Source organism: Thrips palmi, unplaced genomic scaffold (assembly GCF_012932325.1).
Source record: "Thrips palmi isolate BJ-2018 unplaced genomic scaffold, TpBJ-2018v1 HiC_scaffold_8, whole genome shotgun sequence".
NCBI classification, from domain to species: domain Eukaryota; kingdom Metazoa; phylum Arthropoda; class Insecta; order Thysanoptera; family Thripidae; genus Thrips; species Thrips palmi.
The window spans coordinates 7,188,806-7,205,741 of record NW_023144635.1 but is presented as its reverse complement, the minus strand read 5'-3'; the positions used below and the strand labels follow the sequence as shown (position 1 = coordinate 7,205,741).

The following is a 16,936-nucleotide window of genomic DNA, read 5'->3' as shown; positions in this document are numbered from 1 at the left end:
CGTCAACTGCTCTGCGTGCGCGCACTCGGCGCCCGCTTTGCGGAAAATGATGATTTTACTTTACGGCATGATGCCTTATTACCCAGTTAAACGGCGCGGCCAATACTGCGCGCGATGGAGGGGAAGATAGCACCTCCCCTCCCCTCCCCTCCCCTCCCCCCTCCCCCCGGATCCACCCCACCCCATATGCGTGTGTCAAGTAATCGCGACAGCGTCCATGAATTGAAATAAAGAGAACAAAACAAAAACAGTGCCACTTTTTCGTCCCTCATTTTTTCAAATAGGCCGTTGGGAGGACGCGGCCGGGAGAGAGGGAGTGAGAGAGAAAGAGAGGTGTGCGTGCGCGCGCGTGTATATATATAAATTGTGTCTCTTTATTCGAGCGTCGCGCTCCCCTTGAATGATTGCCGTTGGTAACAGCGACGATGAAATGAGAGAGAGAGTGTGGGCGAGTCATTTGCATGTTCCCCTCGGAGTCCGGGCCGAGCGGGGCCGAGCTGAACGTCGTCCCCGCGGGTCACCCCGAGTCGAGTGGCTGCGTGGCTGCAGCGCCGAGAGCAGGGGGTAGCGCCGCCGGACGGGCGGCCGACGCGGGTACCTGTGGCGAGGGGTATTTTCGGAGTGGCGATGGTGCGTTGCGCGAGCTCTTTGCAAGGCCGCGCTGCGGTAGCGGCAGCAGGGGGAGTGGGCGGGATGGCTCCATGGCGCTGGTGGCTTGGCGAGGCTTGGCCAAACATGCAAACATTTGCTTTGCACTTAGGCGTGGCGCGGGTCGGGCTGCTGTAGTACGCTTTCGAAAGGGCTCGGGGGCGGCTCCGGGGGCGGCTCCGGGGGCGGCGCTGTTCAAACAAGGGGGAGGCGTGCAATCAGGGTGATATCGGCAGCGGGATACAGGATCCTAACCTAGCCCGTCCGGCCCGGATTGGCCCATTGGCCCTGCACCGTCACTTTGTGCCCGGCGTGCTTGGGGCTGCTTGGCGCTGCGGCTAGATTCGGCCGTGCAAACAGGCCAAGTTACACAAACAGTGTCGCGCGCCGCCACCCTCGCCGGCCCGCCCTGAGCGGCCTGCAAATGAAAGGGCGGCCGGGGGCGCCGCTGCCTTGACTTTTATGCCGGCGGTAATGAAGCGACGAGGTTCTTTCTGTTTCTGCCTTCCGCTTTTGTCTGACCCTGTGTCCTCTGTGTTGCAGCTGCTGGTGGCGGGGCAGCCCACCACGGCCACCTCCCCTCCCGCGGGGGCGGGGTCCGGGGCCGTGAGCCCGGCTGGAGGGACGCCCACCAACACGGGGTCGTCGGCGGTGCCGCTGGGCCCGTCGACGACCCCCGTCCCGGGGTCGGTACCCTCGGTCCCCGGCGCGGCGTCCGGCCCCGTGCCAGGGGGTGGGCCGCCGGGCCCCGGCGCAGGGCCGCCCCCGCCCGGAGGCTCCTGCTGCGAGAACGGGCGGCCCATCATGACGGACCCCGTGTCGGGGCAGACGGTGTGCTCGTGCCAGTACGACTCGGCAAGGCTCGCGGCGCTCTCGTCGTACCCCAGGCTGTCGTCGTCGGGCGTGGGCCCCGTCTACGGCACCCCCTACCCGTCCACCGACCAGAACCCCTACCCCAGCATAGGCGTCGACAGTTCGGCCTTCTACTCTCCGCTGGTAAGTACCGCTCGTTTAGACGCCCCGCTCACTCTGCGACCCCTTATCCGTTTGACAGGGTGCCAAACATCGCGGCGGGGCGGCGGGGCCCGGCCAGCCTCTAGGCCAGCCACTTCCCGGCCGATCCATCACGCTGATTTGGCAGCCAGTGCAGGCGCGCCACCGCGGTGCGTGGCGTGCGTGGGGAATGCTGCTGGCTGCGCTCCGGGCCGCCTTATGATTACTAGTGCCGCCGAACACGGACGAGGCTCTCTTCGTGATGTCCCTGCCACGCGTGTGCGACGCGTCCGACGCACTGCCCTCTTCTCCGCTTCCAGTTTTCTGCCTCGGAATTAGTAGACGGCGCTGGCTGGCGTGCCAGTGGCGTGCCGGTGCCCCTCGACGGCGGCGGTGGGTCTGGCGGCGGGTCCGGCACGCCGCGGTCGCGTGCTTGGCGCCGGCCACGCGGTATGCGCCGTCCGACCCGACAAAAACTTGTCAGGGGGAAATGCGTGGCGGGCTTTTGATTTAGTTTTGACAGTGTGCGTCTGTGCGTCCGTACGTCCCCCCCCGGCCCCCTCCCCCCGTCCAGTCCACATAGCTGCCTTACATGGCGTGGCGCCACGCGGCGCCGCCCATTCCAGCGGCCGCCTCGCCGGCTTCGCCGCCCCTCCCTCTCTCTCGCTCTCCCCGGAATCTCTGGCCCTCCTTTCCCCGGTCCGCCGCGCCACGGCCACGCCACGGCCACGCCGCGACGCGTCGAAAAAAGGGCCCCACACATCACCCGGGAATCTTCTTCTCCCTCTGACCATCGCCAGGATTTATCGGAGCGGTTTCGCCACTCGCCGCTTCCGTCCCGCGGGCTGTCTCTCTCGCACCGTCGGGGACGCCCCGCGAGCGCGACAGAGACGCGTCCTGTCACCGAGCGGCGCGCACGTCGTCGTCGCCGGCCTCAAAGGGGTGCGGCGGCGCGTGTCGCCCTGACGCGTCATTTTTCGGCGGCGACGTGTCTCTCTGTCCCTCTCTCTCTCGCCCGGGGCGGGACGTGCCGTGGTGCCGCGGCGACGAGTGAGACGGAAAAAGCGGTCGGCCCGTGGAGGCTGACAGGTAGCCCGGCTGGCGGGGCACACGGCGTGGCTAGCCCCTCGCAACAAGTGGCGCGGGGCGTGGGCGGGGGCAGCGCGGCGGGCCGATGCACCCAGCTGCAAGGCACGGCAGCACGGCGCGGCGGACAAGCAGGTCGCGGGTTCGAGCCCCGCTGGCGCGCTGGCGCCGACCGACCATTTCATTTCGTTTGGTTTGGTTTCCGCTCTCCGAGCGTGACTGGACCCGACCCGGGGCCTCCGCCCGGACTCGCCCGGACTCGGCAGAGCAGCACGACGCGCTGCTTTACTCCTTTATCGCTTTCGTAAACATTTTGTCAGAGCGCCGATTCATTTGCAATTCTATTATCCAATTACGGCGGCTCTTAAATTGGCGAGAGAGAAAGAGAGAGATACTGCGGTTGGGGCGCCCCGGGGAGGAAGGAGAAGGGTTTGTTTGCGGAGGCGGCGATGGCCTCGGCGACGGCCGTCCTGGCGGCAACGCGCCCTCATCACCTGGCCGCGACGGCCGCCTTGATCGTGGAGGCCCCGCCGCGGCCCTCCGCAGCCCCTTGCGGCCCTTGGCCCTCGCGTTTTGTTTTACGGCGGGAAGATGACGCTCGTAACCCGTTGAATACCGCGGCAAGGAGAGGGATTACACGTGCTATAAAAGGGTGTAGACGGCGAATAACACACAGCGACTCACACAGACGAGCGCGACACACGTGCATATATACACACACGTTCATACGCTTACACACACAGACATAGACGCACACACACAGACGCACGCACACTCACAGACACACAAACACTCACACTCGTATACACAATCGTCGCCAATTTGGGCCCCGCCTCAAGCCGGCCGCAAGAGACGTTATGTCGTCGGGGGCGCGCTGACGGCCGCACACACAGACACACACACTCAGGTTAGGCGGCCCCAAAATAGGATTTGATAGTCTGGCAAATATTTCACCCCTCGTGCGTGAGTGTGGTGGTGGTGGGGGCCCGCCCCGGCCGCACCCGCTGTTCCAGTTGCCGCGAGCATTACTGTAATAGCCATTTCATCAAGTGTTCCGCCAAATAAACCGCTTGCATCCCCAGAAATAATAAATTGGCGGGGGTTGCGCGGCGCGGCGCGCCCTCGGCCTACCCTCTCGGCCCTCGGCGTCGATGAAACTGATTTTGATAAAGATCTATGGCATAACTTTATAAACCGAAAAGCTATAAATCTGTGCGCCCCGCCGCGCGCCAGCGTGCCGCCCCTTCTGGTCCTCTTGCGGCCGGCCCGTCGGGCCGTCCTTGGCGCTGCTGCCCTTCCTGACCTCCCTCGGCGGCGACGCGGCGACGCAGCAACACGTCGCGCTGGCCGTGGCGGTCTAGTCCTACCTGGCGGTCGGAGTCCCACCGGGACGGGGCGCGAAACGCGGAACGCCGTCCGGGCGAAAAGTGTTTGGCGCGGCGAGTGAAAGTGTAGGGGTGGGGGTGGGGCGTGCCGCGGGGAGGGGGGGGGGTGTCTGGGAATGGCAGGGGGTGGAATGCGGTTAGGGGGTGTGAAGGCAAGATTGAGTGCATTTCCACCCCGGCCCGCCCCGGTCGCCCCGGCCCGCCCCATGAAACAATTCCCCTCCCTCTCGGCGTCGCCCCGCGTCGCTCGGCGTCCCTCTCGGCACCACTTCCACGGAGGGCGCCTCTAGCCTCTCGCCGGGGCAGTGGGGGAGTGACGCCGAGGGTGGTTTTTAAGGGTGCGAAGGGAATTAGGGGCTCTCCGTCGCACCCTCGGCGGCCCGGCCTTCTCTCTCGCTCTCTCCCTCTCGCTCCCCGGGGACGGCGCGGCGCGGCGCGGGCGGGGTGAGGAGCTCTCAGTCAGTATTGCCCATATAGCGGCGCATCTCCTTTATATATGGACCCTTTCAATTTTGTTGCGCTTTTGCCGCGCGGACGGATGTGGCGGCGCCACTTCGGCAATCGTGTCGGCTCGGCGACCGGACTTGTTGAAGGCCGCCAGCGACGTCCATCGCGACGCTCCGGCCGTCGCTGTCTAGGTGTCGACTGCACGTCGAACGCCAAGTCCACCCTGTTGCTCGCCGTGCCGCCGTGCACGGGGGGCATTGCGTATTAACTGATCGGGGCGTGGCGGCGCGCGGCGCGATGGCCGCCGTCGGCCCCCATGGCGGCGACCCCCAGCGGGGCCTCCCGCCCCCACCACGCCCCCGCCGCGCCCCGCCCTGCGCCCCGCCCTGCGCCCCAGGCGGTCCCATCAGCAGGGCTGGGCCCTCCGAGGGGTCCTCGATGCACATGGCACCCTTCCCACAGGGATGAGGAGTCGACGCAACCCTCCCCGCCCCGGGGCCCCAGGCCAGGCCGCCAGGCCCCTCCAAGCTCTCCACGGCGCACGTGCGCGCGCAGTGTGTCCAATTTAGATGGCGGCCGTGATGTACGGGACGCCAAACCGCCTTTGTCGTCGTCGTCGCCGTGTTCATCGTCGGCCTCGGCACGGACGACGACAACCTCCTTGTCGCTACCCTCGCCGTGTCACCCAAAGGGTGGCCGACTCGGACAAAAAGTGCAAAGGCAGAAAGAGAGACTAGGATGTTCTCCGGGAAAAATAAAACGCAACGGGACGACGGGCTGCTGCGCTGGAAATAAGATGAATTGTTCTAAAGCACTGTGCAAAGTGCCTGGCGGCTGGCGGCGGGGAGTCCCGCAGCGCGCAGCGGCGGCCCCGTTGTACGACGGCGGGCTCCGTCCTCGTGGGGTGGGCGGCGCGCGGAACAACAACCGCGGTGCGGCGAGGCGTGGCGGGGCGTGGCGGGGCGGGGCGTGGCGGGGCGGGGCGGGGTGGTTTGGGCCCGGATTGTTTGGGCGGCGCGGAGTAATGGGCCGGTAAATCGCGGCCAAGGGCTGCCCGAGTTGGGATGAGCTGCGCTCTGCACTCGGCTGCACTTCGGCTGCACTCGGTGGCCGTTCTTCCCTTCCTTCGGCCTTCGGGTCCTTCGGGTCCGTCGGGTCCTTCCCTCGCCGGCTGGTGGGTCATTACGCGGGCATGGCGTTGCGTTGCGGCGCGTTGCGGTGGGCAGAGGCCGAGGCAGCAGGCCGGCGAAGGCCTCATAACGATAATTGTGGCGGCCCGCCGAGGCCGGCCAATGGCGTCGGCCGGGCCACGCCTACGCCACTGCTGCGCCTCGACCGCCGCCGCCACACCGCCACCGCCTCGATGGCTAATGACGGCCTGCCTGTAGCGCCCCGGGGCACGGCGGCGCGGCGGCACGGCGCGGGGCGTGGCGAGGCGGCAGCCATCAGCTACCGAACGGCCGAACGGGTGCCTCTTAGGGGCCTGCTTCGCCTCGCCTGGCCTGCCTTTGCCTCGACGTGGACGTCCCGGCCGCCGGCCCCCAAGGCCCGAAGGGCGGGGCAGGGTGTGGCAGCGGTGGCAGGGCGGTGCACAGGCCCCCCGAGTCGGGCATGGCGGCCGCGTCCGTCACGACATGCGCCTGCTCGCTTGCATCATTGGCGTTTTAATTGCTGCGCTCTTGGATTATTGACGCTGCCTCCGGTGTCTCCGTCTCTCTCGCACGCATGGAGCGCCCCTGGAAGGTGCGCGTGAGGCAGTGTAGCGACAGCCCGGCCATTTCCTTTGGTCTGATATTTTTAGGAAAAAAGTTGTCGTTTGAATGCGATGTTTTCAAGTTTTTGAACAACTACTGCAAATCTGTAAATTCTCTCGAGGTGCGCACGGTTTTCCGCGTTGTTCCTCTGGTCGGCTTACCCGCGTCGTGGGTTTAGTTAGCAGCGTCCGCGCGCGCCAACGTCAATATCCGTTCGAAAAAAAACAAAACAACAGCAACGAGGATAAAAGAACGCAAAGCCCCCGTGCTCGGCTTGAATAGCAATATCGCGGTGCCGGAGCGTCAATGATTGGCCACGCCGGGAGGGAGGCCGACGGCGTGCTTTTAAAAATAATCGTGCTGTTGCGTGCGCCGTGCGCCGCAGCCGCGCGCGGCAGGGGCGACCCCAACCCCCCGGCGCCCCGGCGCCCCGGCCACCGAAATATTGGCACTGCACGCCACGCGACGCGGCGACGCCACGCCTCCGGGATAAATGCCGCGGTTTCTCTCCCTTCACGAGCGGCGCGGGGAAAAGGGTTGAAACCGAACGGCGGAGGGAGAGCGGGCCTCGTTGACGGCGTCCTCGCGGTCGCCGTCGTCCGCGCGTTAAGCCCTTCCAGACGAGCGATTGACACCTGTCGCGCTTATCGGCCTTTGGCGGCGCGCTTTGTGACGATAGCGCCGCAATCCCGAATCTCGGCGGCCCTCACCTCGCCGCCCTCGCCGTCCGCGGCCGCGGCGTCGACGCCGGCCTCTCGTCGGCGGCGGCCCTTTCATGTCGGCGCCGTAATCACTGCGGCCGCCTTATCAGAGGCTTTATCGGTTATCGGCCGTGTAATTTCAATCGAACCGCTAATACCTATCCGCCCCGCCGCGCCGCGCCACGCTTTGGCGATAACTTGTGGGGCGCCGAAGTTGGCCGCTGCCGCGTTGTCGCTCTCGGTGTGGACGTGCGTGAGCGGGATCGGGTCGGCGGCGGCAGTGGCGGCAGCGGCAGCGGCGTCGAGTCACAAGCGGAATTAGTCCCGCCTACAGGCCTAAGTGTAGTCTTCGCCAAGTATCGGCAAAAGTTTGTAGTTTGCTCCGCGCCGCGCCGCGCAACGCCGACCCTCCTCGCCGACGACGCCCTCCTCGAAGGGGCGTGCCGGGGCGGCCGGAGCGGCCGGGGCGGCGCGTCGGCGGCGCGGCTCAGCCCAAAGTTTCGCCTTCGCCCCGGCCATGACTTTGCAGCCAAGTTCCTGAGCCCCGCTTGCCCCGCTTGCCCTGGTGGCCCTGCTGGCCCTGGTGGCCCTGGTGGCCCTGCTGGCCCTGCTTGCTGCTAGCAGGCCTTGCGATTCCGTCGCTTCGTCGCTGTCTCTCTCGCCCTCGTGGGGCCTTCCGCGTTGCGTGGGGGTGCGAGAGGGACAGACGATGGTGCAGACTCACGAGCCGAGCCGGCAAATGATTCGGCTGCTCTGCCCGGTGATTGGCGAGGCGAGCCGAAGTCTGAGAATCCGCGAGGATGATTCGCGATTCCCGCGCAGTGTCTGTGTCCGTCGATGCCGGAACAGTGGAGCAGCCGGAACGCGCTGCCGGCCGAGGGCGAGGCCGAGGGCCAACACAATGCAGTGTACGTACCTGTACCAGTGTGGTGGCGCGGAGGCGCGCAGCGCATGCCGGCCGGGCCGAGGGCCGGGCCCGCTCGTTCTCACGACCTTATAAATTCATTCTTCCGGGCCAACTCCTCTCATAATGCCCCTCGGAGCAATTTCCCTCTGCTGCAGGAATCGCACGACACTGCAAACGCGACACGGCGCGCCACGGCGCCAGCGCGCCAGCGCAAAATGAGGACAAAAATATTCATGTAGTCTTGTCGCGAATTTGTAGAGTTCCTGTGTGGCATGTTGCCCGTGGCAGCCAATGGTTCCCACGACGGCCGTCTCTCTCTCTCTCTCTCTCTCTCTCTCTCTCTCTCTCTCTCTCTCTCTCTCTCTCTCTCTCTCTCTCTCTCTCTCTCCCCTCGCTCTCCATCTCCCTCTTCCTCTCTCCGTTTCCGCCCCGCTGCCTCGGCTCCGGGGCTTCCAGGACGTCGTGTATCTAGATCAGCCAATGGCGGAGCGGCTCTGCCATAAATGCACCAATAACCGACGACCGGGCCGGCGTGCGACAGCACTGCAGCAGGTGCCCGGGTGTTCGAAAAGTACTCGAAATGATTCAATGTTGATGAACGGACTATCGTCCTGCGGCCACGTGGGCGGTCTGCTGTTATCGGCAAGGTTTTTTTCCCCTCATTGAAATTCAAAAAGAAAAGAGATTTTTCCCCGTAGCGCTCCCCTTCTGGACGCGAACTTGGCCCCAGGCTCGCAGTGTCTGGACTGGGGTCCGGGCCGAAAAGACCGAGATACTGTATCTCCCTTCCAGGGCTGTGGCGTGGCGTGGCGTGCCGTGCGTTGCTGGTTGTGTCGCCGAGCACATGCAAGCGCCTGCAATTACAATGTTCTCACGCGCGTGTAATGACGACGGTCACACTCAAAGTTCTGGCGGCGCACGCGCGTGACTGCCGTGCCGCCCCCCGCCCCCCCGCCGCCCCCGCCGCCCCCGCCTCGCACTCGGCCTCCAGGGGGTTGCTGAGGGGGCCCGGCCGCCGAGCCGATATCCCGATATCCATCAAAGGACCGTTTTGGTTTTCATTTTCCCCGGCGCTGGCTGCGATGGCTGCGCTGGCTATCGTCCACTCCGCGTCCACTCGACGTCGTGCCCGGCGCCAGCATTGCCAGCGTCATCGTCGCTCTGTCTCTCTCGCACTCACGCGCCGCGTCGCAAGGGTGCGAGAGAGACGGCGCGTCTGTTGTCTTTTTTGTCGCCGCCTCTGATGAGCGCGCTGTCCGACTGTCCTGACGCGCTCTCTTCGCTGTGGCAGTGCGCGCGTGCCGCGGCGTGCCGCCTCGCCGTTGTCGCGCTAAGTGCCTGAGTGTCGTGCGTGCCCGCCGTGCCCATGCTCATCATGATGTTGTTGTTGTTGTTGCAGAGCAATCCCTACGGCCTCAAGGACAGCGGGTCCTCGGACATGACGGCCTGGACGCCGGCCGGACTGCAGCCCACCACGGGGTACTACCCTTACGACCCCACGCTCGCGGCCTACGGGTAAGTGTCGAGAGGGTAGCGGTGTGCGAGTGAGAGAGAGAGAGAGAGAGAGAGAGAGAGAGAGAGAGAGAGAGAGAGAGAGAGAGAGAGAGAGAGAGAGAGAGAGAGAGAGAGAGAGCGCCGCCCGCCCCACCCGTCCGACGGAGAGAGGAGGGCAGAGGCACCAGGTTGGGCGACGTGCAATGTTATTATGGCGGCCACAGCCGTTGCCGCGCCGATCCGCGCAAAGTCTGCGGTCGGTGCGGCGGTCGGTGCCGCCGGCGGCCAGGGCCCAAGTCCAGCCGGCCGGCCAGGCGGCCCGGCGGCCACCACCCGGCGCCGAAATTACTGTTATTGGTGGCGAGAACGGCCTCCATGACGGCGGGGCGGGGCGGCGCGACCACCCGGTGCAGCCCAACGGCCCGACAACGGGTGGACACTGGTCGAATGATGAAAAATGCGGCGGGGCTTTTTGGAGGAGCGCTCCCCGGCGGCAGACCTGCGGACTACCGACTGCGGAAGGGTCAGGAAAGAGAGAGAGAGAGGGAGGGAGGGAGCGCTTGAGCCGCCAGAATAAAACGGCTCCGTTAAGTGTAATTATGCAAATGGCTGTAGTGGCGTGTTTTGCGGGCGAGTCTACCGTCCGGGAGTAAGCGCTCAACGAGGTTGTAGTGTAGGAGAGGCACTGCGAGGCACTCGCGGGAAGGAAGGGCTCTTCCTGCTCGCCAGGACTCGGCCAGGGGTCGGCCAGGGCTCAGGGCTCGGCCCGGCGCTTTACCCTGACACGTTATTGCAGGAGCGTCCTGCATGCAAGGACCTCCTCCCTTTTCCGCGAAGAGGAATCGCAGGGCAAGGACCCTGTGGGTGGGACCCTACGGGTGGAATGTCCTCAAATAGGCCGTCAATCGAACTCGCTCGGATCGCCGCCGTGAAACCACGGAACTTGCTTAACTCGACTTGAACTTGAGCTTGAACTTGAACTTTGGGAACCCGCTGCTATGAAATCATGTTTTGCTGTCCACTGAAGAACGTTGCGAAACTGTCAGTTTGTGACGTCTACGAAAATCGCTGCTGTTCACCTTGCTTGGCACGGTAGCGGGGAGGGCGGGGAGCGGGGCCCGCAGCAGCATAGGGGAGGGAAGGGAGATTTGAGCTCCGTAGAGCATAGTGCTAGAATGCGCAGCGCGCGGCGGGGGAGGGTCGGGGATCGATCGGGTGGAGGGGGAACAAGCGTCCTCTTGTCTCTATCGTGTAGCGACTGCAGCGTTGGGGCCGTAGCGATGGCCGGCGCCACGCCGCTCCGGGCCCCGGACCACTCTTCCTGGAAGCCAACCAATGAATAATGACCACTGCGTTAAGTTATTTGCAAGCGGCTGCGCGCTGCACGACGACGTGGACCCCGCAGCCGGCCGGCCGCAGCCCCCGCAGCCCCGCAGCCCCGCACGAGCAAAGGGCAAATTTGCTGGCATGAGCCACCTCCTCCCGGCGGGGCGGGGCGGGGCGGGGTGGGCTTTACTGGCGAGGGGCTGCCGCCTGGCCTCTAAGTCGTGGTACACCCCCATCAAAGTGTCCAGCCGGACGGTATGGCTGGCTGGCGTGGCTGGCGGCAGGCCCGGGGGGCTTTACTCCCGCGAACACATGCCCCGGTGGGGCCCTGCCGTGGGCCCGGCCCGGTTGGGACCGCGCCGCGCGCCGCGCCCGCCCCGTAAGTGGGCATAAAAGTATAGTCATTGACGGCGGCTTTACGGGCACCCTCCCCCCCCCTCCCGGATCGAGAGCCGCGCCGTGCCGCCACTGCCCCCTTCCGTCATGGTGCGGCCATAGTCGTAATTTTTCAGTTTACAATCGCGTGCGAAAAGACGGTGTGTGTTTGAACACTACTTGCACGTGTCGATGCCGTCGCGGCCGTCGTTTCGGCGTGTAGTGCGCCCTTTTGGGGCCCGGCCGGGCGGGGCGTGGCGGGGCGTGGCGGCCCCCGATTGGACGGACGGGCCGCGGGGCGCGCGGGGCGTGCGGGCGGATGAGGGATGGCGGCGGCGTAAACTTGTACGGCGCTATCTGGCCGTTCTGCCCCACAGTGTGCGTCCAGCTCATTGACAGGGGAATTAGGGGCTCCACCTGGCGCTCGGCGCGGCGCGCGGCGCTCCGAGTTTGTCCCGGCGGCCCTAAAGCGCCGTAAAGCGATAAAGCGCTCGACTGGCGGAGATTTGAGGCGCCGCGGCGAGTACAACGAGGCCGTGATGTGTGAGTCATCCGCGGCGTCGGCGCGCTGCTCTGCCTGGCTGGCTGGCTGGCTGGCTGGCTGGCTGGCGGGCTGGGCGGCGCCGCGAGAGGGCCCGGAAAGTCTAGCGGGCTTATCTGCAAGTTTGTCCAGACTCCAGACAGCCTGCAGGCTGGTGCGGGCGACGCGATAGCGGGCCGTCCCGAGCGTCGCCAGGCGTCCGCGCCGTCTGCTGGAGCGGCTGGAGAGCTAGCAGTGGGCCGGAGCCACCGAACTGGAGGCGGTGCTGGATTTCGCCGCCGCCTCGACGAGGAAAGAGTCCCATTTGTTTGTCAATCGGGAGCTGGCAATCGTCCGGCTAATTCTTCTCCCAGTGGATCGGCCCGGCGACTCCGCTCGGCCTGCGAGAAATTATTTGTCAGGTGCGGCCGCAGCCTGGTCCCGACTAAGGACCCGGCCGAGGCCGAGGGCCCGGCGCGCGCAGTGCTGGAGGCGCTGGAGGCGCTGGAGGACTGGGGCGGAGACTGGAGACGATGCTCATTCCAGGCACCCGAGGCGCCCAGGAATTTGTTCCTTGAATGCGAAATAAGCTGCCGGCCCAGACGCCCAGAATAAGAAAAGTGCGGCGCCCCCCCCCACCCCCCTCCCTCCCCGATGTGGCGGGGCCCCGATGCGGTCCCCGCGGCGCCGTCGCTCTGTCTCCCTCGCACCCATGCGGACCGCCCCGCGAGTGCGAGGGAGACGGAGCTCTGTTGGTTTGCCAACAAGGACGGCGCTGGCTGGCTGGGCTGGCTGCATCCTTCCTGGTCCTGCGGATTTCCATATCGGCCCTCGGTACTCGGTCCAGGGGTTCGTTCGGGGGCACCGTCGCGCACGCACGCCTGGCTGCCTGCCTGGCTGCCTGCCTGGCTGTGGGGCACGGACCGGGAAGCACGGCGCAGCACGGCGGGGCACGGAGACGCTCGCGTGACCAATAAATTATGCACAGGGCCCTTGGAGCTTGCAGCCCTTGGAGGGCCGCGCCGTGCCGAGCCGCGTATAAATGACAAACCGATTACAGTGGCGCGATAAGCATCGGCCGGGTAATGACGGGCTGCCAGCCCTGCCTGCCCCGCCAGGACTGCCAGCCCCGTCAGCCCCGCCAGCCCCGCCGGGGCCTGCTGCTACCGGACTACCGGACGACGACAACGTCTGCCTCTCGGCTTCATCAATAAAGCCCTGCACGGCTAAGGGGGTGAAAAAGTGGAACGCGCGGTGACGACACATGCACACACACACACACCTGCACGCTACACCGACAGACAGACACACACTCACACTAGCGCACTCGAAGTGCTCGGGTCGCGTGGTCAGGGGCTATCCTGCTTGTTGGGCTGCGCGACATTGTCGACTGATTTAAAATTGATGCGAACCTTATCTGGCGATCAGCAATCGGCGCGCGCACACACACACACACACTCAAACGCGCTGCGTGAGCGTTGTGTGTACGTGTGTGTGTGTGTGTGTTTGTGTTTGTCGCCATCGAGAAGGGCTCTCACTGTATGCGCGTTTCGTTCAGGTACATAAATGCGGGGTGCTTTAGGGCCGCATTAAAAGCGTACACACTCCCTTGTTTGTATTTCTGGCGAGATGTGCCAACTTTGATAAACGTAAATTCCCCGCGGGGGATAGAGAGATAGAGACAGAGTGAGTGACTGAGAGAGAGAGAGAGGGAAGGCGCGGGAAAACGGTGTGAAAAAGGAGAGTTCGCTTCGCGGATATCGGATGCCGCTCCTGGGCGGGGCGTGTATCGCGACGCACAGTGCGCTCTGTCTCTCCCGCTCTCGTGGGGCGGGCCGTATAGGGGTGCGAGAGAGAGAGAGCGAAGAGAGAGAGAGAGAGAGAGGAGAGAGAGAGAGAGAGAGAGAGAGAGAGAGAGAGAGAGAGAGAGAGAGAGAGAGAGAGAGCGGTGCGTGTCCCGGGCGGAGGGTGGCGGCCGGGCCACCCCGGGGGCGCGCGGCGCATACAGCGCGGCACAGCGCGCAGCCAAGAGCAGCTGAACTGAACAGCTCGCTGGGGCGAACGCGAGGCGAAACTCGGAGACAGGTTGCGCTAAGTCAGGGCAGGGTCGCTCCAACCCCTTCCGCTGGCTGGCTGCCTGCCTGCCCGCCTTGCCCGCCCCCGAGGGTGCAGGGCGGTGCACAGTGTGACAGCAGCCCGCCCTCTCCCGGGGCGTGTCAGTCACAGATCGACAAAAGAGGCGCACCCGTTTTTGGCGCTCTGCCTCCATCAGCGCGATGGCGCCACTACTTTTACCTACGGGTGGCGACGCCTGTCTCTGTCGCTCTCGCGGGCCGTCCAAGTCGCGGTGCGAGAGAGACAGCGACGGAGGCGAAGGTGACAAACGAGGACGTCTTGTGACGCACGCGTGACGCGCTCTTGTCAGGAGGCAAGTTGCGCCTCGGCACGGCGTGGTTCCGCACAGCGCGCTGTCTCGCTCGCTCTCGTGGGGCGCCCCGTGAGGGTGCGAGAGAGGCGGCACACTGCACAGTGGGCCAGAAGACCGGTGGAGTGGCCAAAATTCGAGACGCGTTTTGAGCTCCAGAGTCGCTAAATGGGACTCGAACCGACCGTGTGACCCCACCAATGGATAGCTCCGAACGAGGAATCCATTGGTGGGGTCACACGGTCGGTTGGTGTCTCATTTAGGGGACTCTAAAGCTCCCCCCCGGGGGGGGGGGGGGGGGGGGGGAAAAAAAGGGGGGGGGGGGGGTTTTGGAAAAGGGGGGCAAAAGGGGGCCGCTCCCCCCCCGGGGGGCCCCCCCCTTTTTTTTGGGGGGGCCCCCGGGGGGCCCCGGGGGGGAAAAAAAAAAAAAAAAAGGGGGGGGGGAAAAGGGAAAAAAAAAGGGGGAAAAAAAAGGGGGGGGGAAGGGGGTTTTCCCCGGGGGGGGGGGGGCCCCCCGGGGCCCCCCCTTTGGGGGGCCCCGGGGGGCCCAAGAGGGGAAAAACCCCGGGGGGGAGGGAAAAAAAGGGGGGAACCCCGGGGGTTAAACCCCCCCGGTTCCCCCCCGGGGGCCCCTTTTTGGGGGGTCCCATTTTTTCCCCCCTTTGGGGGGTTTAAAAACCGCCAAAAGGGGCCCCCCCCCCGGCCCCCAGGGGGGGGTTTTTTTTGGGGGGGGGGGGGGGGGGGGCCCCCCCCCGGGGGGGGAAAAAGGGAAGGGGGGGGGCCCGGGGGGGGGGCGGGGGGGGGGGGGGGGGGGGGGGCGGGGGGGGGGGGCCGGGGGGCCCGGGGGGGGGGCCCGGGGGGGGGGGGGGGGGGGGCCGGGGGGGGGGCCGGGTGGGGGGGTTTTTTGGGGGGGGGCCCCGGGGGGGGGGGGGGGGGGGGGGGCCCCGGGGGCCCCGGGGGGGGGCCCGGGGGGGGGCCCGGGCCTTGGGGGGGGGGGCCCCCCCTTTTTTTGGGGGGCCCCCCCCCGGGGGGGGCCCCCGGGGGGCCCCTGGGGGGGGGGGGGGGGGGGGGGGGGGGCCCCCGGGGGGGGGGGGGGGGGGGGGGCCCCCCGGGGGGGGGGGGGGGGGGGTTTTTAAGGGGGGCGGGGCGGGGGGGGGGGGGGGGGGGGGGGGGGTTTTTTCCTTGGGGGGGGGGGGGCCCCGGGGGGGGGGGGGGCCCCCCCCCCCCCCTTTGGGGCCCCCCCCCGGGGTTGCCCGCCTGCCCCTTTTTTTTCCCCCCCGGGGGGCCCCGGGGGGTTTTTTTTTTTTTTTTGGGGGGGGCCCCCCCCGGGGGGGCCGCCCCGGGTTGGGGGGGGGGGGGGGGGGGGGTTTTTTTTTGGGGTTTTGGGCCCCCCCCCCCCGGGGGGGGGGGGTTAAAGAGTCGCTACATCGCTCTGTCTCTGTCGCACTCGCGGCGCGCCCCGTAAGGCCCGTGCGGGTGCGAGAGAGACGGAGCGACCGGGCGATGGAGTGCTCCAGGGGATGGATGGCGGGGCGCAGGGACAAAATGGGCCGTGTATTGTGGAGTACAGTGTGTTTGTACGGGGGTATTGATTACACCGCGCGGGGGATGGGGAGGGGGTAGTTTGGGGGAGGGGCCACCAAGGGGGTAGTACGCACGGGGCCGGGGCACGGCGTGGCACACTTGCGAGGGGGGCGCGCGTCACCAATACTAGTGGGGTGGGCGTGTGTGTGTGTGTGTGTGTGTGAGGAGCACCATTTCAATTGCGAAAACACACACGCACACACACACATACACTCGCAATGTACACAGACATTCGCCGGGTAAAAGGGAAGGGGGGGGGGAGGGGGAGGATTCGCAACGTTATCATTCCATCTCGCCGTCTTGTCCCCAGTGTGCGCCAGGTACGCATTACGTATGTAAATGGCGGGAAAATTAAATTTGGCCGCAACACGTGTCGCTGGAAGGCTGGAAGACTGGAAGGCGAGGCGTAATGCCTCAGCCGGGCCGGCTGCTGCGCGGGGGCTGCGGGCTGGCTGCTGGCTGGCTGCTGGCTGGGCCTTCGCGGTGTGCTGGCGCGCCAGGCCAGGCCGCAGCTTGCAGCGGGAGGCGTGTTTGCGATCCGTATCGTCTAACTACTGGCGTGCCGAAGTGGCCACACACTACAAACACGGGGCCGGGCCGGGCCGCAGCGAGCGCTCCAGCCCGGCAGGTACACTGTCCCGCCGGACGCGCGCGTGTTACAGGCCTGCCTACCTCGCAGGCGCTCGCCTCGCCTCGGTGCAGTGCAGTGCTTCGCAGTGCAGGTCCATTGCAGTGGCGTGGACCCGATTTTCTTTTTCGACCCGCGCGTTTCTGCGCGTGTCGCGGCCCGGCGCTACAAGATGTAGTACAAGCGTGTCGCCGTCGGGAGCGCTGTGCCCGCGGCGTGGCGGCGCGGCAGCGTAAACAGTGTAGCGGCATGACTGATGACGGTCATGCTGCGAGGCGGGGCGGGGCGGGGCGGGGTGTCTATTAAACGATACCTCCACGTTGATGCCGGCCGCCGCGCCATTAGTCCGCTGCCCGCGCTGCTCGGCCCGCTCGGCCCGCGCCGCCAAATTAGCCAGTGTAGTGACTCTTTGGGAACGCGATGCTATCACGTAATAATTGCACGAGACAGCCGCGCTAATCTCCATCGAGCTGCTCCTTGCTGCCTGCCTTTTTGCATTTGGCGGCCGGCAAATTGTTTTCTCAGACGCGCGCGTGTGTGTGTGTGTGTGCGTGTTCGTGTTTGCCTTACCTGTGTAGGGGCGGGCAGACTAGCTCGCTGTGCACTGTAAGTCTGCAAGTTGGGAACGGCGGCCCTCGCGGCCCCGGCCGCCTCGACGCGTGA

At 66.2% G+C, this 16,936-nt stretch overlaps 1 protein-coding gene across 1 annotated transcript in view; it reads left to right on the top strand.

Moving 5' to 3' along the window:
- LOC117653309 (homeobox protein araucan-like) overlaps window positions 1-16,936 on the top strand; it is a 40,523-nt gene that overhangs the window by 9,031 nt on the left and 14,556 nt on the right. Inside the window, exons 2-3 of the mRNA XM_034398913.1 lie at window positions 1,192-1,644; window positions 9,321-9,436. Coding sequence (XP_034254804.1) covers window positions 1,192-1,644; window positions 9,321-9,436 — 569 coding nt within the window. The remainder of the gene's footprint in view (window positions 1-1,191; window positions 1,645-9,320; window positions 9,437-16,936) is intronic.